This window comes from Gymnogyps californianus, unplaced genomic scaffold (genome assembly GCF_018139145.2).
Source record: "Gymnogyps californianus isolate 813 unplaced genomic scaffold, ASM1813914v2 HiC_scaffold_53, whole genome shotgun sequence".
In the NCBI taxonomy this organism is placed as follows: Eukaryota; Metazoa; Chordata; class Aves; order Accipitriformes; family Cathartidae; genus Gymnogyps; species Gymnogyps californianus.
The window spans coordinates 239248-261479 of NW_026114433.1; the positions used below are offsets into that span (position 1 = coordinate 239248).

A 22232-nucleotide genomic window follows, 5' to 3' on the forward strand; every position below is an offset into this window, starting at 1 on the left:
CCGTCTGAAGCAACATTGACACCCTTAAGTATACAGGGTTCAAAGAACCATTTGAGGTCTCCAAGCACAGAGAGAAGTATTAAAAATCCTTGGAGTGAATGTCTATGAAAGTCTGAGAAAATTAAAATGAAAAGTTATGCAAATATGTATTACAGTGTCTGAGTTAGGTTCTCTTACAGGAACTTTCAGTGTCTTCTGAGCCTATGTAGAAGCCTTTGCTTTTCAAACTAATACTGAACTAAATATAGTTTTCAAATGAAGGAATACTAGACATAACTTTCCAATATAATTATTTTTTCATATGCTGTGGAAGTATGGAAATAAACTAATGAAATATTAGGTACTGCATATTTTGGTTTTCCTTGAAAGGCAAATATCTTCTATGTGTATCATTAAACATTATGACATTAACATTTTATGACTGCGGTCCTGATCTGATGCCTGTTGGAGTCAGAGGAAAACAGAATTGGGTATTGAAGCAAGCCATTTGAAGTTAGAGAAAATGTTTTGTGTTTGCCTGTTATGTTTTATTGTACTCATTTGAAGTATTTTGATTCAACCCCCTAGGTGGCCCGATGGGTGGGGACCTCACAACGGGTGCAGGCACTAGTGCAAGTAAAGAGAAAAGAATTTGTTTAGCATTGTAATGGAACAAGGGACTTCCTCCAAAGGCTGAGTCCTAAAATAGCTCCATATTGGAGGTGGGATATTAGAAAGTGCTGAACATATTGGCTTAGTTCCCCCAACTGGAAGGGTGGGAAGTGTTATCTGTGCTTCTCAGTAGGAAGAGATAGGTGTTCAGCACTCTTGAAAATCTTGCACTTCACCTAATTCCATGTATACAAATGTCTGTGCCCATTGCCTCTTGTCCTGTCAGTGAGCACTACTGAAAAGAGTCTGGCTCCCTCTTCTTCATTCCTTCCCATCGGATATTTATATACATTGATAAGATCCCTATCGAGCCTTCTCTTCTCTTGGCTAAACAGTCCCAGCTCTCTCAGCCTTTCCTCATAGGAGAGATGCTCCAGTCCCTTCATCATCTTTGTGGCCTTTCTCTGGACTCACTCCAGTATGTCTATGTCTCTCTTGTACGGGGGAGCCCAGAACTGGACACAGGACTCCAGGTATGGCCTCACCAGCACTGAGTAGAGGGGAAGGATCACCTCCCTCCACATGCTGGCAATACTTTGCCTAATGCAGCCCAGGATACCATTAGCCTTCTTTACAGCCAGGACACATTGCTGGCTCATGTTCAACTTGGTGTCCACCAGGACTCCCAGGGCCTTCTATGCCAAGCTGCTTTCCAGCTGGGTGGCCCCCAGCATATATTGGTGCATGGGGTTGTTCCTCCCCAGGTGCAGGACTTGGCACTTCCCCCGATGAACTGCATGAGGTTCCTGTCAGCCCATTTCTCCAGCCTGTCAAGGTCCCTCTGGATGGCAGCATGACCCTCTGACATATCAGCCACAGTTTTGTGTCATCAGCAAACTTGCTGGGGGTACACTCTGTCCAGGCCATTAATGAAAATGTTGAACAGTATTGGCCCCAGTATCAACCCCTGGGGCACACTGCTAGTGACTGGCCTCCAACTGGACTTTGTGCCACTGATCACCACCCTCTGGGCCCAGTCATTCAGCCAGTTTTCTGTCCACTTCACTGTCCACTAATCTAGCCCGTACTTTGTCATCTTGTCTGTGATGATGTTATGGGTGACAGTGTCAAAGGCTTTACTAAAGTTGAGGTAAACAACATCCACTGCTCTCCCCTCATCTACCAAGCTAGTCACCCTATTGTAGTAGGCTTTCAGGTTGGTCAAGCATGATTTCCTAAATCCATGCAGACTACTCCCAATCACCTTCTTGTCCTTCATGTGTTTGGAAATGCTTTCCACAAGGATTTTCTCCATCACCTTCCCAGGGACTGAGGTGAGGCTCATGGCCTGTAGTTCCCTGAATCTTCCTTCTTGCCCTTCTTGAAGATAGGAGTGACATTTAATCTCTTCCAGTCTTCAGAAACCTCTCCCAATTGCCATGGTTGTTCAAAGATAATCGAGAGTGGCCTCACAATGACATCAGCCAGTTCCCTCAGCACTTGTGGGTGCAACCTGTCAGGCCTCACGGACTTATACAGATCCAGTCTGTTTAAGTGCTCCCTAACCTGGTCCTCCACTGAGGGTAAGTCTTACTTGCTCCAGACTTTCACTCAGGTCTCAGGGGCCTGGGATTCCTGAAAGCCAGTTTTACTTGTAAAGACTGAGGCAAAGAAGGCATCGAGTACCGTGAACTATTGAGTACCTTGCTTTTTATCAAAGCAATGTTGTTGAAGTAATCCCCTTTGCTCAGTAAACTCAGTGGTTTGTTAGCAAGGTCAGTGTCGTGGTTTAACCCCAGCCGGCAGCTAAGCACCACGCAGCCGCTCGCTCACTGCCCCCCACCCCTGGGATGGGGGAGAGAATCAGGGAAAAAAAACCTCGTGAGTTGAGATAAAGACAGTTTAATAGGACAGAAAGGAATGAAAAACAATTATAATGATAATAATAATATGACAACAGTAATACTAAAAGAATTAAACTATACAAAGCAAGTGGTGCACAATGCAATTGCTCACCACTCGTTGACCGATGCCCAGTTAGTTCCCGAGCCATGATCCACCCCTCCCAGCCAGCTCCCCCCAGTTTATATACTGGGCATGATGTCATATGGTATGGAATAGCCCTTTGGCCAGTTTGGGTCAGCTGTCCTGGCGGTGTCCCCTCCCAGCTTCTTGTGCCCCTCCAGCCTTCTTGCTGGCTGGGCAGGAGAAGCTGAAAAATCCTTGACTTAGGATAAACACTACTTAGCAACAACTGAAACCATCAGTGTGTTATCAACATTCTTTTCCTACTAAACCCAAAACCCAGCACTATACCAGCTACTAGGAAGAAAATTAACTCTATCCCAGCTGAAACCAGGACAGTATCCACCCCTTATTCTATACCATCTACATCATGTCCAGGTCCCACACTTTCCAATGCATTTTCAATTAATCACCACCACTTTTGCTGCCTTTTAATACATATACACACAGATATCATTCCCTTAATGTATAAGCCTTTACAATGTCCATTTAAAATGTTCGTTGAGTTCATTCAGTCCATGACTTTGGACTCCATCTGTCATAACAGTCTGTCTGGGCAGGAGGGATGGTGCGAAGTCCGCTCAGTTGGCAGAGCAGGATCCGGCTTTGCTGCAGTGCAGTGGGTGGATGACATTGGGCGCAGCAGGGGGATGGTGTGTGGTGTTGGATTGTTGCATGCTGAAGTCAGTCCTGGTTCCATCACTACTGTGCTTTGCTCAGTTTTGTCAAAGTTCATTCTTCATTAATTTAGATAATTCTTACTGTAATACTGTTGATATAGCATATAACAACTATAGTAGTGATGACATACAGTGGCAGGGGTATTTAGCAATTAACATCATACAATTTAATCTATTGGCTATTCTCACCTAAAATCAAATCCCCTTGAGGCACACATCGGACTTCCCCATCCTTCCGCATCACCCACCAAGTGCACCCAGGCCCTTGAGCAAAAGCAATCCCACGAATGGGTTTGCCTTTGCCTGAGGCAGGAGTAACCCAGACTGTCTTCCCTAGCATATTCTTCATGTGCAGTACAGGGACTTTATCCCCTTCTACAGTACGTAAAAGTTCTGATTGGGCAGGGCCAGCCCGATTGGCAGATCCTCTAGTGTTGACTAACCAGGTGGCCTTTGCTAGATGTGTGTCCCAATGTTTGAAAATCCCACCACCCATTGCTCTCAATGTAGTCTTTAACAACCCATTGTATCGCTCGATTTTCCCGGAGGCTGGTGCATGATAGGGGATGTGATACACCCACTCAGTGCCGTGCTCTTTGGCCCAGGTGTCTATGAGATTGTTCCAGAAATGAGTCCCGTTGTCTGACTCAATTCTTTCTGGGGTTCCATGTCGCCATAACACTTGCTTCTCAAGGCCCAGGATAGTGTTCCGGGTGGTGGCATGGGGCACGGGATATTTTTCCAGCCAGCCGGTGGTTGCTTCCACCATTGTAAGCACATGGTGCTTGCCTTGGTGGGTTTGTGGGAGTGTGATATAGTCAATCTGCCAGGCCTCCCCATATTTCTATTTCAGCCATCGTCCCCCATACCAAAGAGGCTTTAACCGCTTGGCTTGCTTAATTGCAGCGCATGTTTCACATTCATGGATAACCTGTGTGATAGTGTCCATGGTCAGGTCCACCCCTCGATCACGAGCCCATCTATATGTTGCATCTCTCCCCTGATGGCCTGAGGTGTCGTGGGCCCACCGAGCCATGAATAATTCACCCTTATGCTGCCAATCCAGATCCACCTGAGCTACTTCAATCCTAGCAGCCTTGTCTACCTGCTGGTTGTTTTGATGCTCTTCAGTGGCCCGGCTCTTAGGTACATGAGCATCTACATGACGTACTTTCACAACCAGATTCTCTAGCCGGGCAGCAATATCTTGCCACAATGGGGCAGCCCAGATGGGTTTACCCCTGCGTTGCCAGTTACTCTGCTTCCATTGCTGCAACCACCCCCACAGAGCATTTGCCACCATCCATGAGTCAGTATAGAGATAAAGTATTGGCCATTTTTCTCGTTCAGCAATGTCCAAAGCCAGCTGGATGGCTTTCACCTCTGCAGACTGACTCGATTCACCTTCTCCTTCTGCAGTTTCTGCAGCTTGTCGTATAGGACTCCATACAGCCGCCTTCCACCTCCGATGCTTTCCCACAATGCGACAGGACCCATCAGTGAACAGGGCATATTGCCTCTCATTTTCTGGCAGTTCATTATACAGTGGGGCCTCTTCAGCATGCGTCACCTCCTCCTCTGGCGATATTCCAACATCTTTGCCTTCTGGCCAGTCCGTGATCACTTCCAGAATTCCTGGGCGACTGGGGTTTCCTATTCGACTTCATTGTGTGATCAGTGCAACCCACTTACTCCAGGTGGCATCAGTTGCATGATGTGTAGAAGGGACCTTCCCTTTGAACACCCAGCCCAGCACCGGCAGTCGGGGTGCTAAGAGGAGCTGTGTTTCAGTACCAACCACTTCCGAGGCAGCTCGAACTCCTTCATATGCTGCTAATATCTCCTTTTCAGTTGGAGCATAGCGGGCCTCAGATCCTCGATATCCCCGACTCCAAAACCCTAGAGGTCGGCCTCGGGTCTCCCCGGGTGCTTTCTGCCAGAGACTCCAGGTAGGGCCATTCTCCCCGGCTGCGGTGTAGAGCACATTTTTAACATCTGGTCCTGCCCGGACCGGCCCAAGGGCTACTGCATGAACTGTCTCCCGTTTAATCTGTTCAAAGGCTTGTTGTTGCTCAGGGCCCCATTTGAAATCGTTCCTCTTCCGGGTCACTTGATAGAGAGGGCTTACAATCAGACTGTAATTTGGAATATGCATTCTCCAAAAACCCACAACCCCTAAGAAAGCTTGCGTTTCCTTTTTATTAGTCGGTGGAGACATAGCTGCTATTTTGTTGATCACATCCATTGGGATGTGACGACGTCCATCTTGCCATTTTATTCCTAAAAACTGAATCTCCTGTGCGGGTCCCTTCACCTTACTCCGTTTTATGGCAAAACCGGCTTTCAGAAGGATTTGGATTATTTTCTCCCCTTTCTCAAAAACTTCTTCTGCTGTGTTGCCCCATACAATGATGTCATCAATGTCCTGCAGGTGTTCTGGAGCTTCACCCTGTTCCAGTGCAGTCTGGATCAGTCCATGGCAAATGGTGGGGCTGTGTTTCCACCCCTGGGGCAGTCGATTCCAGGTGTACTGGACGCCCCTCCAAGCGAAAGCAAACTGTGGCCGGCACTCTGCTGCCAAAGGGATTGAGAAAAATGCATTAGCAATATCACTTGTGGCGTACCACTTGGCTGCCTTTGACTCCAGTTCATATTGAAGTTCTAGCATGTCTGGCACAGCAGCACTCAGCGGTGGCGTGACTTCATTCAGGCCACAATAGTCTGCTGTTAGTCTCCATTCTCCATTAGACTTTCGCACTGGCCAAATGGGGCTGTTAAAGGGTGAGCGAGTCCTGCTGATCACCCCTTGGCTCTCCAGTCGATGAATCAGCATATGGATGGGAATCAGGGAGTCTCGGCTGGTGCGATATTGCCGCCGGTGCACCGTTGTGGTAGCGATTGGCACCTGTTCTTCAACCCTCAGCAACCCCACAACCGAAGGGTCCTCCGAGAGACCAGGTAAGGTGGACAACTGTTCAATTCCCTCCGTCTCCAAGGCAGCTATACCAAAAGCCCACCGGTACCCCTTTGGGCCCTTGAAATACCCTCTCCTGAGATAGTCTATGCCAAGGATGCATGGGGCCTCTGGGCCAGTCACAATGGGGTGTTTCTGCCACTCATTCCCAGTTAGGCTCACTTCAGCCTCCAATACAGTGAGCTGTTGGGATCCCCCTGTCACCCCAGAGATACAGATGGGTTCTGCCCCTTTATAGCTTGATGGCATTAGGGTACACTGTGCCCCGGTGTCCACTAGAGCCTTGTACTCCTGTGGGTCTGATGTGCCAGGCCATCGGATCCACACAGTCCAATAAACCCGGTTGTCCCTTTTCTCCACCTGGCTGGAGGCAGGGCCCCTCTAATCCTGGTCAGAGTATTTGTTACTCACTTCTTGTAAAAATGACTTAGAGGTCCCTTCAAGAGGGTCAGAAGCCCTTCTACTCTGTCTGGAAACCGGAGCGGCATCTTTCCTGGAAGAATCCCCTTTTCTGGTTGTTTTTCCTTTCAATTCACGTACCCGTGCATCTAGGACCGAGGTAGGTTTTCTCTCCCACTTCCTCATGTCCTCTCCGTGGTCACGCAGGTAAAACCACAGGGTACCCCATGGTGTGTACCTTCTATATTCTCTCTCTTGATCAGAGGAACGCTCACTCCTAATGGCTGAGATATTGGTCTGTACAGGTGGGGAGTAGGACTTTTTGATCAGTTCGATCAGTTCTTTGGACTTTTCGGACAGTTTTTCCACAGCCGAGACACAGGCTCGTAGGGAGGAAGAGAGATTTTCTTCATATTGCCGGAGTTGGCGAGCCATTTCATCCACTGTCGGTGCCTCTTCGTCTTTCCAAGTTAGTACTGCCAATGGGTTGGCATACGATGATGGTGCGCTCCGTTACAAACTTCCGCCACATGGGTCGTGTGCAGTGAACTTCATCTGGATCTCTGGGTAATTGTAAACTGTCCGGGTCATAATAAATCATCTCTAGCACGGCTAATTCCCTCAGGTACTGGATACCTCTTTCCATGGTGGTCCACTTGCCTGGGTGACATATAACATCTTCCTTGAAGGGATACCTTTCCTTCACACTTGACAGGAGTCACCTCCAGAGGCTGAGGGCTTGTGTCCCTTTTCCAATCGCCTTGTCAATGCCCCCTTCCCTAGAAAGGGATCCCAGCTGCTTGGCTTCCCTACCCTCTAATTCCAGGCTACTAGCCCCATTGTCCCAGCATCGGAGCAGCCAGGCGATAATGTGCTCACCTGGATGACGGCTGAAATCTTTTCACATATCCCGCAGCTCACTCAGGGATAGGGATCGGGTGATTACCTCTGGTTCCGCCTCTTCCTCCTGTTCTCGTGATGGCCCTGGTTCATCTTCATCCTTCGCTAAACAAGCTGATTTTTTTGTATATTTCTTCTTCTGTATAGGAGCGACTGATACTGGCACAGGTTGGTTCTCTGGTTCAGCCGCAGCGCCTGTCGCAGGGGTTGGAGTAGCCGCAGCGCCTGTCGCAGGGGTTGGAGTAGCCGCAGCGCCTGTTGCGGAGGATGGAGTAGCCACCGTGTCTGTTGCAGAGGTCGGAGTAGCCACCGTGTCTGTTGTGGGGGCTGGAGTAGCCACCTTGCCTGTCGCTGGGGTTGCAGTAGCCGCTGTGCCTGTCGCAGGGGTTGGAGTAGCCGCAGTGCCTTTCGGTCTGTTTTCCCTCCCTTCCCCCTGAGGGTGCTGCACAGTATCGAGCAGTGTCTGGTAGATACTGGCCAGGGCCCAGCACAGTGCGATAAGTTGTGCCTCTTTGGAATAGCCACAGCATTTTCCTTTCAGATAGTCTATCACTTTATCAGGGTCCTGTAGTTGTTCGGGAGTGAAGTTCCAAACCATTGGAGGTGAGAAGTTCTCTAGATACCTGCCCATGTTCTCCCACATGCCATGCCACCCATGGTTATTAAGCCTCGGGGCAGATTTCCGAAAGGTATTCTTAAACAGTTGTTTAACCTTAAACAAGACCTGGAACACATTCAGGAGACATAACAATAGGAACATGCTGGTTTGAACATCCCAAGGATATTCAAAATTCTCAAGAGCTACTGTAATTTGCCTGGAGGAGAAGGGGAAGCTGAAGAAAGGTGTCTCCCCCGTGGCTTGGCTCTCCGAGGAGAAAAGGTACAAGGTGTAATTATTAATAGTTTCTGATAGACGGCTCCCGAAGTACGGAGGTGACGGCAATGCTGAGTACGAATACCAGATTAGTTTCACGACCAGCAATGCTATCGTATCGTAAGCCAGTGTTACAAAGTAGAACACCATGATAACTCTGGCCCAGTTCCCACGGGTGATAAACAGCACAGCAGGGAGCATATACTGCAAGTAAGGTATCACATAACGCACCTTTAAGAACAAGCGCACCAACTTTGAGAGCAAATACATCAACATTGTGACCAGCAACTATTGAACTAATATAGTGAATGTTTATAACAAATTTGTTCTAACACATTCCAGTCAGATTTGTCGTTATCTCAACCCGTTCAAGACCCACGTTGGGCGTCAAAAAGGACTGTCGTGGTTTAACCCCAGCCGGCAGCTAAGCACCACGCAGCCGCTCGCTCACTCCCCCCACCCAGTGGGATGGGGGAGAGAATCAGGAAAAAAAACCTCATGAGCTGAGATAAAGACAGTTTGATAGGTGTCCTGGTTTTGGCTGGGACAGAGTTAACTTTCTTTTTAGTAGCTGGTACAGTGCTGGGTTTTGGATTTAGTGTGAGAATGATGTTGATAACACTCTGATGTTTTAGTTGCTAAGTAGCGCTTATCTTAAGCCAAGGACTTTCCAGTTTCCCATGCTCTGCAAGCAGGTGTGCAAGAAGCTGGGAGGGAGCAGAGCCGGGGCAGCTGACCCCAACTAGCCAAAGGGGTTGTCCTGGTTTCGGCTGGGACAGAGTTAATTTTCTTCTTAGTAGCTGGTACAGTGCTGGGTTTTGGATTTAGTGTGAGAATGATGTTGATAACACTCCGATGTTTTAGTTGTTGCTAAGTAGCGCTTATCTTCAGCCAAGGACTTTTCAGTTTCCCATGCTCTGCCAGCAAGCAGGTGGGCAAGGAGCTGGGAGGGAGCATGGCCAGGGCAGCTGACCCCAACTAGCCAAAGGGCTATTCCATACCATGGAACCTCATGCCCAGTATATAAACTGGGGGGAGTTGGCCGGGTGGTGCGGATCGTGGCTCGGGAACTAACTGGGCATCGGTCAGCGGGTGGTGAGCAATTGCATTGTGCATCACTGGTGTTTTTTTTTTCTTTTGTTGGTGTTTGTTTGGGTTTTTTTTTTTTCCCTTCCTCCCCCCCTTTTTGTTATATTCCTTTTCATTACTATTATTATTATTGTATTTCATTATTACTATTGTTAGTATTATATTTTACTTTAGTTATTAAACTGTTCTTATCTCAACCCACGAGTTTTACTTTTTTTTCCCTCTTTCCTCCTCCTCACCCCACTGGGAGGGGGAAGGGGGAAGCGGCTGCGTGGTGCTGAGTTGCTGGCTGGGGTTAAACCACGACAGGGCTATTCCATACCATGGAACGTCATGCCCAGTATATAAACAGGGGGGAGCTGGCCGGGCGGTGCGGATCGTGGTTCGGGAACTAACTGAGCATCGGTCAGCGGGTGGTGAGCAATTGCATTGTGCATCACTGGTTTTTTTCCTTCCCCCCCCCTCTTTTTGTTGCATTCCTTTTCATTACTATTATTATTATATTTCATTATTACTATTGTTAGTATTATATTTTAGTTTAGTTATTAAACTGTTCTTATCTCAACCCACGAGTTTTACTTTTTTTTTCCTTTGCTTTCCTCCTCCTCACCCCACTGGGAGGGGGAGGGGGAAACGGCTGCGTGGTGCTGAGCTGCTGGCTGGGGTTAAACCACGACAATAGGACAGAAAGGAAGGAAAAACAATGATAATGATAATAATGATATGACAATAGCAATACTAAAAGAATTAAACTATACAAAGCAAGTGGTGCACAATGCAATTGCTCACCACTCATTGACTGATGCCCAGTTAGTTCCCGAGCCGCGATCCCCCCTCCCAGCCAGCTCCCCCAGTTTATATACTGGGCATGATGTCATATGGTATGGAATAGCTCTTTGGCCAGTTTGGGTCAGCTGTCCTGGCGGTGTCCCCTCCCAGCTTCTTGTGCCCCTCCAGCCTTCTTGCTGGCTGGGCAGGAGAAGCTGGAAAATCCTTGACTTAGGATAAACACTACTTAGCAACAACTGGAAACATCAGTGTGTTATCAACATTCTTTTCCTACTAAATCCAAAACACAGCACTATACCAGCTACTAGGAAGAAAATTAACTCTGTCCTAGCCAAAACCAGGACAGTCAGCAATATTACATTATTACAAATACCGATTAAAAATTACAATGGCACGATTATTGTTTCAGTTTAAGTGAACACATATGTTTGAAGAAAATAAGCTCAGTAGGAAAACATGGAGCACATCCAATTTTACTGGGTTAACTGCTCTCAGAAAGAACTGTATAGAAAAATAGTTGGAAGATCTACTTTGTGCGCTAAAGTTGATATATATGCTGATTCTGACACTGTATCATAAAATGAATTCCTGGATAAATTGCTCTTTTCTTTCTTGGCTCTTCTTAGCCTGCTTTAGACCACTCACCTTTTATCTTCATACATAGATCTTTGTGTGATGCATCTGTAGTAAAATTAAAACTGCACAGCATTGTGTCAAAAAGACAGTTTAAACTCATTGTGAAGCTTTGAGAGGTCATTTTGCATTAATTTAGGAGTAAGGTAAGCAGGCCACTGGAACTTAGCTATTAGTCTACTTTGTTCTCAAAAAAACATGATAGAAAATTATAGTTTTGTTAATTATCTTTTGTTAGTCCATGAAACAGCTACAGAGAGACTCATTCTGGTGATGTTTGCATTGCATCTCTTTTTCAATCTCATATATAGTAGAAACTTCAAGTATGACAATGGAGAAACTCAGATAGGAAATTGATTGCCCTATTAAGGGGCTCCCTCTACTGGCTTTTTAAGAAATATCATTGTCTTGTTACTGGTTTCCCTGTTCCTTTAAAAAAAACGCTGGAAAGCAATTAGTAAAGAAGGCAATGTTCTCTTTTAAAAGGGACACACACTAAAATAAAAGCTCTTCTATACATGAATTTGGCTTAATATTTCCTTGTGCTTAATAAAATATGTATTTCAATATGCTAGGTTAGAATTTATAGTCTTTTAAAATATATATTTTTTTTTGAAATCTATTAAAAACATATATACGCATATAATAAGAGGGATAGCTTGTATTACTTGCAAATAAAGAATTTGTATTTCCTGTGTGCAGTATTATACATTAAGCTCTCAAGTAATGTAACTTTGGAGTAGGTAATTGATTTGAGGAGCATATATACAAGGGACATTGCTAGGAATGCATCATAAATATTTAATCATATGACTAGTCTTTGTTCTTTATCTGGCAATAAGAGCTTTAAACAGCATTAAAGAAGTGTTTTCTAAATTACTTAAATGCAGAGCAGTAGGAAAAATTTGATACGTGGCTGAAGGAAGACAAAGGTCACTATAAGGTTGAATTCCCCTATCTTAGTTGGATCATTCCACAATGACACTATTTTGGACAGTCTTCTCTCTCTCTTTAGGGTGCAGAAGAATAAACATCATAAGTTCTCTTTGTTCTCTAAGAAACAGAGACCTCTGTGGTTTTTTCTAATTGGGATCTTAGAAGCTGATAGCATGATCATGTGGTTTAATCTGTTGGGGTTCATATTTCTTGCCAAATTAGAACTTTATGAATTTACATTTTTCTGCAGCATTCAAAAATAGCATATATTCAAAATAACATACTCCAAGAAGAAGAGTCTAAAGAGTTTCATTTCTGTCACTACAAAATGAAACTACTTTTGATTGCTAACACCAGACCTCGGTTTCTGCATTACTTTAACAAATTACATTATAACTGCAATATAAGAAATGGAAAAAGATGTTTAGGTTAGTTATGCCTGTGTTTTGAAAACTGGGGGAGGGGTTGTTGTTTGGTTTATTCCAAGTAATAACCTTGAAATCATCCATAATTTACCTTGGGAGTCAACCCAAAACATAAATAAAACGTAAGAAAGCTGACTACTACTTTATTATCCTACACAAATAAATATCAGCAGTGGTATTTTTAACTTAAACCAAGGTTATCTCAGGTTTGTTAAAGTAAATTTATTCTTAGCCAAAAACTGATTGAACGGTTTATATCATGTGATAGTAGCAAATGCCAATAGAACTGAACTTCCCATTTATTATAGTTGCTAAATTATAAATGCAGCAATGTCTTTGGCACCATTCTCTCAAACCAGAAACTTTTGATTGAAAGAAAGAACAACACGTAACTAACATGAAAACTGTGACATGCTATCTGTTCACATAATAAAGTATTTGAATTTGTTTTAATTTTTAGGGAGCATATTTAGTCTTAAACAAAACCAGTTAAGTCAACAGTAACTTGACCAGAAACAAATAATGTCTATGGAGTACAAGTTTTAGTTCTGCAAATTATCTGAACTCAAGCTTTATACAGTGGCTCAATATTTATGCTGAAAGCCTGATGAAAGATTAAGATTTAAAAACTACCTTTAGAGCTGTTCTTTAAAATCATTAGTCACTGAAAAGATCAGTAGTTCCTTTTGAAAAATTAATCCCATGTCTTTTTAATAACTGTATCGCATATTTACCTATAAATGAGCAGCTGGTCATTTCCTTCTGGAAATTAAGCGCAAGCTAACAGTGGCCTTATCTTATGAGAGCTCAGGTCCTGGATCTGCCAGGATGTTTTACTAAAAAGAAACAATCTGCTCAAATAAATCTACAAGTAGGAGCAAAAGTAAGCAAGGATTTCAAAGGCACCTAACTCCATTAGTGTCTTTTGCAACCCCAAATATAAATAAGCAAACTACTACTAAATAACAGAAATTTAAAATGTCCACTGTGCCCTTAAATCATGTTTGGCATAGTCAAGAGAAGATAATTCTTAGGCCATGAGCATGGAATACGTTAAATAAACAAATGAGCTTAGAACAGTGATTCCCAAACCACAGTTTATAGGCAACCTGTTGGGACTGGGGTTGCCAGGACCAGTGTAATAAGTCATTACCCTTCCCTTATTACTCAGTCAGTGCAATTGCCCACAGACCTCTGATATAAAGATTGGGCAAGATGCTGTACAAAAGTATAGTAAACATCAGTTCCTGTCCAAGGAAGTTTACAGTCCAAAAGAATGAACATACAGTCATTCATAACAGAGTTCATGATGCAATAGTGCCAAACACTAAGAAATCATAAATTGGTAGGTCTGAAAAACCATGAAGGGGGATAAGAAATGAGCAACACAACAGCTCTCAGGTTCTTTTTCTTTTTCTTTTTTCCTGCTATTTTTATGCCATTAGGTGTTGCTTTTCCAAACTTTCCTCTGTATAAGGAGGATATATACTTTTTTCCAGTCCTATGTCAGTCTAGGAGTTGGTGTTTTAAGGAAAGTACCTACTAGTAGGAGATTTGTGATAAAGCAATAACAACACTAGAACTTGTTTGACAGCTCTAATATATAGTATGAAGGAAATTGTCTATCTTACAGTACCTGAAATTCATGTCTGTGTAGGCAGTCAACATAGGCCTTTCCAAAATGAAGTCCCATTTCTGCCCTAGACAACTAATCTGTTTTATAGAGCTAATTCAGACTCTTTTCATACAGGTAAATATCACATCAGCAAACATTTGAGAATGGATTTGAAAGGATGGAGGCTGCTGTCCATCTAAAAGTCAAAAAAATCTCACAATGACTTTGTGTGTCGTATGCAAAGGTTGGATGTGTGTATTTTCAGCTAAAACTCATGTGACCTCTTATCCATAAAGAGGTCCATATAAGCTCATTCTGAGTAGACCTCAATGGAAATCTGTGAAAATTTGGCCTTTGTTAGGCTTCCATCAGTTGTGTAAGTGTTGACTTAGTAATTTATTTAGTTATTATCTGTCTCATCATCTCTCTAATTGTCAATGTCTCAATATTTGTATTTATAAAAAGACAACTTGGAAGGACTGAAAATAAGAAAGCCCTAAGTTCACATGTAATGTACAATTGAGTCATCCAAACTATGATTCTTTGTAAGTAGGATTTTAAAGACAGGCATTACTGACTTTTTTCCTTTATGACAAGAAATTACAAATATTCCTCTAAAATAACTTGGATTCTTTGGATAAAATTCTTTTCCTAGTGTCCTGGTTTCAGCTAGGATAGAGTTAATTTTCTTCCTAGTAGCTGGTATAGTGCTGTGTTTTGGGTTTAGTAGGAAAATAATGTTGATAACACACTGATGATTTCAGTTGTTGCTAAGTAGTGTTTATCCTAAGTAAGTCCAGGATTTCTCAGCTTCTCCTGCCCAGCCAGCAAGGAGGCTGGAGGGGCACAAGAAGCTGGGAGGGGACACCGCCAGGACAGCTGACCCAAACTGGCCAAAGAGCTATTCCATACCATATGACATCATGCCCAGTATATAAACTGGGGGGAGCTGGCTGGGAGGGGGGATCGCGGCTCGGGAACTAACTGGGCATCGGTCAACGAGTGGTGAGCAATTGCATTGTGCACCACTTGCTTTGTATAGTTTAATTCTTTTAGTAGTATTATTGTCATTTTATTATTATTATCATTATTATTATTATTATTTTCTTCCTTTCTGTCCTATTAAACTGTCTTTATCTCAACCCACGAGTTTTACTCTTTTTTTCGATTCTCTCCCCCATCCCACTGGGTGGGGGGAGTGAGCGAGCGGCTGCGTGGTGCTTAGTTGCCGGCTGGGGTTAAACCACGACACCTAGTGAAGTCTGTAGAAATTGTATGCTTTACTTCAGTGAGACAGGGATTTATTTCACTCTGTTTTTTCTGTGCATTCTTGCTCATTAGGACACCACACTGTCTTATGTTGTATACTGCAATTCATATTCTTGTTCATATTCAGAAAATATAAAAAGGCATTGCAAATCAGCAGACATCTGGATTTCATGCCTACCCCGAGTCCTAAAAGAGATAGTTAATGCCTCCTGGATCTGGAATGCAGCAATGACTTTGCTCTGGGAAGGATAGCAAGAAATGCTATTAACTTCTGGAAACTAGGATTGCAGCCACACACAGAAGCTCCTGGCAGTATTGAGTTAATGATGTGACCTCTGCTCTTTAACTTATAATATGATTCCTCAATTAAGATACTCAAGCCACAGATTCCAGTTTTCTAAATCTCTTGCAAGCTGATTTTTCCCTTGAAAACAGTTGAAACAGTCTCCCAGATAAAAAAGCCAGAGGAGACAGGGCAGGGTTAATTACTGGTCTTTTCTTTGCATCTGCTTAAATCTCAAAACAAATCTAAGTAGTATTATCTAGGTGCAAAATACTCTCCTTTTGTGTGTATATCTGTTGTAATGATATAGACAGGTTAGAAATATAAGGTTGTATGATTTATGTTTAAAATATGTAGTTTTAAAGTTTTTCTGATATTGAATTTTAAACTGCATTCTTCATTTTTCAATAATTGTGCATTTAACAAAAATAGACAATTTAGCATATAGCTACTTAGTGCTGTTTATGAAAAAAAGATGTTAACAGTTATTTCTAAAATTTCTTTGGGGAAGCAAAAAAAGTACATTTGCAAATTATATACTCAGTTTATAATTGGAATTACTTCTTGTCCTGAAATATTTTTCATTTAAAAAGCATTTTTCCCCAAAATGGTAATTGCTTTGGAGCAGCCAAAAAGGCAAATGATTTGTCCTATGAAAAAGCTCTTTGGCAGTCTTAGACTCTACTCTTCCCAGGCTCCTATATATCTTCAGAAAAGCTTATGTTTTCCAGTAATGTAATTTTCCCTCTTACATAAGTCTGTTTTGTATTTCTTCTGACTCTAGAACAGGTCATATAAAAGAAGAAAAAATACTAGGGTTTTTTGCATAGAAGGGACTAGCATCTTTTCAGCTAGCATACAAGATGGAGGGATATATTATCACATGCTTATAATATGCATTATTTAATTGCTTTACTGGAATAAGAATTAACTTAAAATCATAAGTGGGCAGCTGAGTTCTGAAAATATATTGGGGAGGGGTATCTCAGACAGATGAGGTCCTGATATAATTTTGTGCATCCTGTGCATGCTAGGAGATCAGGCCTGTGCCACTTGCTGCAAGATTTTCAGAAAAGTTGTCATGCAGGCTAAATTTTAGATGAGCACTGTTGAAAACCATCTTAGATTTTTGGTGTTGACCTCTTCTAATAGACTAGACTTTAGTGTAAAAGAATTCTGCATTTCTAGTGCGGAGAGTGACACTAACCTATGCAAATGTGAACAGTCAGTGAGGAAGGAATGCTACACAAGGTAGGGGATACTGCACTGTGTCTACTCCTCATGGTAACAGCTACAGCTCCAGTGACAGTGGTAGGCTAGCTTTTTCACCATGGTAAGACACCTTTAAGTGACTATCTGGTCCCTGATATTTGGACTTTAAAAACCACCAGAGAGCCGATAATGCACAGGAATGTGGTTCTGATGCTCATTGTGCAGTGCCCATATTTTTGAACTACAAAAGTGTAGTCTTTATAAAGCACAAAATTGAAGACCACTGTGTAATTTTCTTAAGTGATTTTTCTCACTAATTATAACTTATTTACTGTGCTGATTAGATGAAGCATCAAACCAAACAAGATAATTTGAAATATATGTTTTCTGAGATATAGATATTGATATATAAACATATTAGAACAAAACAGTGTTGTGGAAGTGGAAACAAATTAATCAATACAATCAGAGGTAAAGATATAGGAAATATAGCATTTCTGCATTAAAGCTATATGCTCTGAAATTCCTGAAATTAGATGCAATTAAAGAACTGCAAAAGCAAATACTAAGATGTTATGATTAGACAATATCAGAATATAAACATACTGACAATAATAACTGTACTGGAAAATTAAAAAACACAAACAGGACCTGGACTTGGATCATCTATTGCTCTGTTTCTGTGTTGATCAAAAAGGGAGGAATAAAGATGATGTCAGCCTTAAGCAGGCAGAGCACTCCCCCTTCTCTCTGTGTTGACAGAGTTTGAGACACATACCATACCCTCACGGCATATGTGATATACCCCTATTGCAAAGGTTGGAAGGAGGGAGTCCAGAGATGTTCTGAAATGTCTGCCTGCAGCTTGGGAAACCTAATTGCAATAAGAAATGTTTTGAAGGGTTGCTTACAGTTCCTCGTGTAGGTGATCACAGGCTAATTCTGTAGTCAGGTGCCACCTTTACATTTATTTTATTAAGGTGTGAATTCCTTACATAGTCTAAGGTGGGAGAATGCTTAGTGCAAGAACTACTTTAAAAACATTTAAATATGTATTTTATTATAGTAGAAAAACATAAACCACAGTGTTGGTGATCAGATTAGTTTGCCATATACTTAGTCATGTACTTGATTCAGCATTAAAGTATTTGCATGAAATGTAATGGTCTGTGATGGACAAGTCAGATTTTTGTTCTCATGGTCTTTCACTCTGTGTGTGAATAAACTCATCTGTTTCTCTGGTTGAAAAAGTATCTCAGATTTTTAGCCTCCTAGATTTGTGACACTGCCTTAATTTCCAGAAATGTGTTTTGCAGTGTGTTCTGCGCCGTCAAGTGGCCAAAGAGCTACTCCTTTATTTTCAGCTTCTGCCTGAGAAGCGGCCTCTCTGTCTTGAAGGAAATCTGAGCCTGGTCATTGCAGTATTGGACATACATGCCCTTTTTCACCAATTGATGTGTGCACCTGCAAATATTCAACATGTAACAACAGATTCTAAGGATGTTCCAAATTTTAGATGGCACTAGTTCATGGATTAGAATTAATTTTGACTACTTCATCCATGTAAACAGTTCATTAAGGTAGTTGGCAGTACTCAACATGAAGATCTGAAGAGAGTTGGTTTTTAATTCCTTCATTATAAGGAACATGCTGTCAGGGTACCGTGAAGGTGGGTGGCTCCCTGAGGGCTGGAGAGCCTGGAGCTCTGGGGGCTTCATGGGCAGGCAGGACAGGGCCTTGCCAGCCAGGGCCTGTCCCACCACCTCCAGCAAGGGAACAGGGCAGGCTGGGGGCAGCCTTCAGCCCAGGGCATCAGGCACCTCCGTGGGGACTGGGATGGGCTGAGGGAAGGCTGGGACATCAGCCCACACATCTGGCCCAACTCAGTGGGGCCCATGGCCAGGCAGGGCAGGGCTGTGGCAGAGCTGAAGACCAGCACTCCTATGGCATCTCTGGGCTGGGCTGAAATGGGGTCCTGGGCCATGGGCAGGGGTGGGGGAGGGCCCCAGAGGAGGCTGGGCAAGGCCAGTAAGGCCCAGTAGTGCCATCAGGGCCCCGACACATGCATATGGAGGTTTTAGGAATGCCAGAAGAGCATGAATAGAGATGAGAGGTAATCTGCTCTTCACAGTTGAGCCTGCATTTATAAAATTGTCTCTCACCATATGGGCTGTGCCTGGGCAATTTGGAACTTCTTTGGGCAAGAATTTTAGAGGACTGTTAATGATAGTAAATATGAGATTTAGCAGTAAGACCCAGACTCTCAGACTATGTAGGATCTGAGCCAAAGTGCTTTAACCAGCCCAGGGATGTAGCAAAACTGAAAAATAAGAGCTATAGAGTAGGGAAGCCATTTTCTTGACAATATATTACAAATATAAGCAAATCATACACACAATTTTCCTTAGCAAATTTGATCAGACCATTTATCTCCATTGCAATGGGAGCAGCAGAGTTTTGCTTGGCTCCCAAAATGAGATCTTCTCAATAACTCCTAGAATCATGAAATGAGATACACAGTGCAACCTTTTTCTTTGTGCACTCCTAGTGCAGGTGACCATCACATACACCTAAATTGCCTATAGCATTCACAGCATTTTAATGATTCCCAAATACTGGCTTTTTCCCAGTACAGGAAAACTGTAGTGCCAGCAGAGCCCTTTACATACCTGTCGTGGTTTCACCCCAGCCGGCAGCTAAGCACCACGCAGCCGCTCGCTCACTGCCCCCCCACCCCTGGGATGGGGGAGAGAATCAGGAAAAAAAAAAACCTCGTGAGTTGAGATAAAGACAGTTTAATAGGACAGAAAGGAATGAAAAACAATGATAATGATAATAATAATATGACAATAGCAATACTAAAAGAATTAAACTATACAAAGCAAGTGGTGCACAAGGCAATTGCTCACCACTCATTGACCGATGCCCAGTTAGTTCCCGAGCCGCGATCCCCCCTCCCAGTTAACTCCCCCCAGTTTATATACTGGGCATGATGTCATATGGTATGGAATAGCCCTTTGGCCAGTTTGGGTCAGCTGTCCTGGCTGTGTCCCCTCCCAGCTTCTTGTGCCCCTCCAGCCTTCTTGCTGGCTGGGCAGGAGAAGCTGAGAAATCCTTGACTTAGGATAAACACTACTTAGCAACAACTGAAAACATCAGTGTGTTATCAACATTATTTTCCTACTAAATCCAAAACACAGCACTGTACCAGCTACTAGGAAGAAAATTAACTCTGTCCTAGCTGAAACCAGGACAATACCTTTAGACTTAAAGAGCAAGAATTTCCCATTAACAGTTTTACTACCTGTATCACAAGAATAAGTTAATTAGAGAGAGGATGTCACTGTCAGATATCAACTTAGTCCTATATTGTTGTAGGAATCTTTACATTTATATTTACATTATTTGAAATGGTTGATTTCTTAAACTATAACAAGAGCAAAGAGTTCCTATTTCAGTACAAAAAGCAGCTGATATTTCCAAGATGCCTGAGAATTCTTTCACAGTAAGTCAATAAATTTTATATACCACATCTGTGTCAGTTGGCTCTCAGTAATTCAGTAAAGAAGGTCCATTAGTGTAATGTTGTGGAAAGGGGCAGATACTTTAATGTAAAGATATTCTTTTTCTGGATGAGCATATTTGCAGATTTGTTTTCTTCTACCACTTGAAGTTAGTAAAGGTCATGTACTATGAAATGACTAACATGCAACATGTGAGTAAGAACCTTCAATTAGCTTTTCTAAAAGTATATTTAGGTCAACACCAGTACAACTTCCTGGCATTAGTGCATTATTGTTGGTATCTATTTTGTTTGTGTGGTAAACAATAAGATCTGTTCCAACAATGCTTATGCATTAAAAATATATATATACACATAAGATGCAAGAAGAGAAAGGCACCTATTCATTGCCTTGTAATTACTATTAGGCACAATTACCATTCTTCTAAGTAGTGGGAAACTGAATCAAATGAAGAGTGTAAACTGAATGTGAAAATAGCAAAATTTCTATTACTGCATTTATTCTTTTTTCATTTATTTTTCTTATATTATAAATTCCAGGGTAAATTATAGCATAGTTTGATCTCATATTTATATAGACCCATTCTAAATTTAACATTCCTTTTGACAGGCTTGGTGGTCAGTCATATTGTCACATATATGGTATTTGTATTTAGCGTAACCCAATAAGAAATAGGAATCCTCCATGAAATGGAATGTACATATTCTTCTTGGAAGAATTATGATAATTTCCACAAGTAAGAGCATATGCTTGTTGAGAACTTGAAATGACTACTAATATTTATTAAAACTCCTTCCAAAATTTGAAAGCTCTTTCCTATTAACATTAATGGGAAGTAGGCATCCCAGGTTCCTAAACATCTTCTAAATTCTCAACCCATATGGTCAGTGAAAAGCATTAGAGTAAATGAAAGAAAAAAGCAAAGAAAGGACATATTTATTGTCTTGTTCTTAACTCTTCTAGGACTACCATGGAGGTTTTGTTCATTAATTGTATTTTTGTTTCTTTGAAATGATAAAATAAAAAATCAACAGAATCAAAACTTCAAGAAGTCAAAATACAAAAATCGTCTGATTTTTAATACTTTGAGACTTTGAACTCATGACAATGCTGTTCAAGAATGTTGAGAGATATGGAAATAAATTATTCACTCCTTATTTGTGTTACCTTAATATGTGGAAAGGTTTTGGAACTTAAATGCTCAGTAGAGAAGCATTTCCATAACTCTGAGAATATCGAGAATTGCAGCCAGTTTGCAACCATTGTCATACCAGTGACCTAAACTATATGTAAGGTCCAGATGTTACTAATGGGATATGAAGGAAGAGAAATAAACTTTGCTGTCTATCCTATCCTGAATAAACTTGTGCCTTATTCTTACCCTTAAATTCTTACAATACAGAAGTGACCATTTAAGATAGTTGTACTTTAATTTGCAACATAGTTCAAATAGTAGTTTTCCATGACTAGATTAATATTCTGTATTAATTTTTATTGACTGACTAACTACTGGTGCATAAAAATAGCTTTTCTGGATGTGAGTTTTTAAAAAGGGATATCAGAAGGATTAATCATGCAATCTGTACTTGGACAAAATTCTCTCTAGAGTTGATGGCACTTGTGCCTAATTGCAGTATATGGGAACATGCCCAAGAAGAGCATTCTATGCTCAGAAAGCATTTGCCTTTATATTGTGCCATTAGTCCAAATACAAAGTCTGGCACTGTATTTCATGACATGTGCTGCTCCACTAGTTCTGTCTAGAAACAAGCTCTTCTATGTGTAAAATATTTTTACTCTTTCAAATCAGTATAACAAACAACACTAAGAAAAATAATTTTCTCTGAAAACTTCCAAAATTGAAAATACTGTAAATTTTACAAATTCTGACATATGCCCTTTAAAACTTGTGCATCTACTGTTTTTATTTTCATTATTGTATTGGGTTTACGTGGCAAGGTTTTGATAGCAGGAGGGGTTGCAAGGGTGGCTTCTGTGAGAAGATGCCAGAAGC

General features: G+C 42.1%; 1 protein-coding gene across 1 annotated transcript in view; it reads left to right on the top strand.

Annotated features, from left to right (window-relative positions):
* The window catches only part of LOC127028973 (myocyte-specific enhancer factor 2C-like), a 159410-nt gene that overhangs the window by 112392 nt on the left and 24786 nt on the right, over nt 1-22232 (top strand). Inside the window, exon 7 of the mRNA XM_050914651.1 lies at nt 568-615. Coding sequence (XP_050770608.1) covers nt 568-615 — 48 coding nt within the window. The remainder of the gene's footprint in view (nt 1-567; nt 616-22232) is intronic.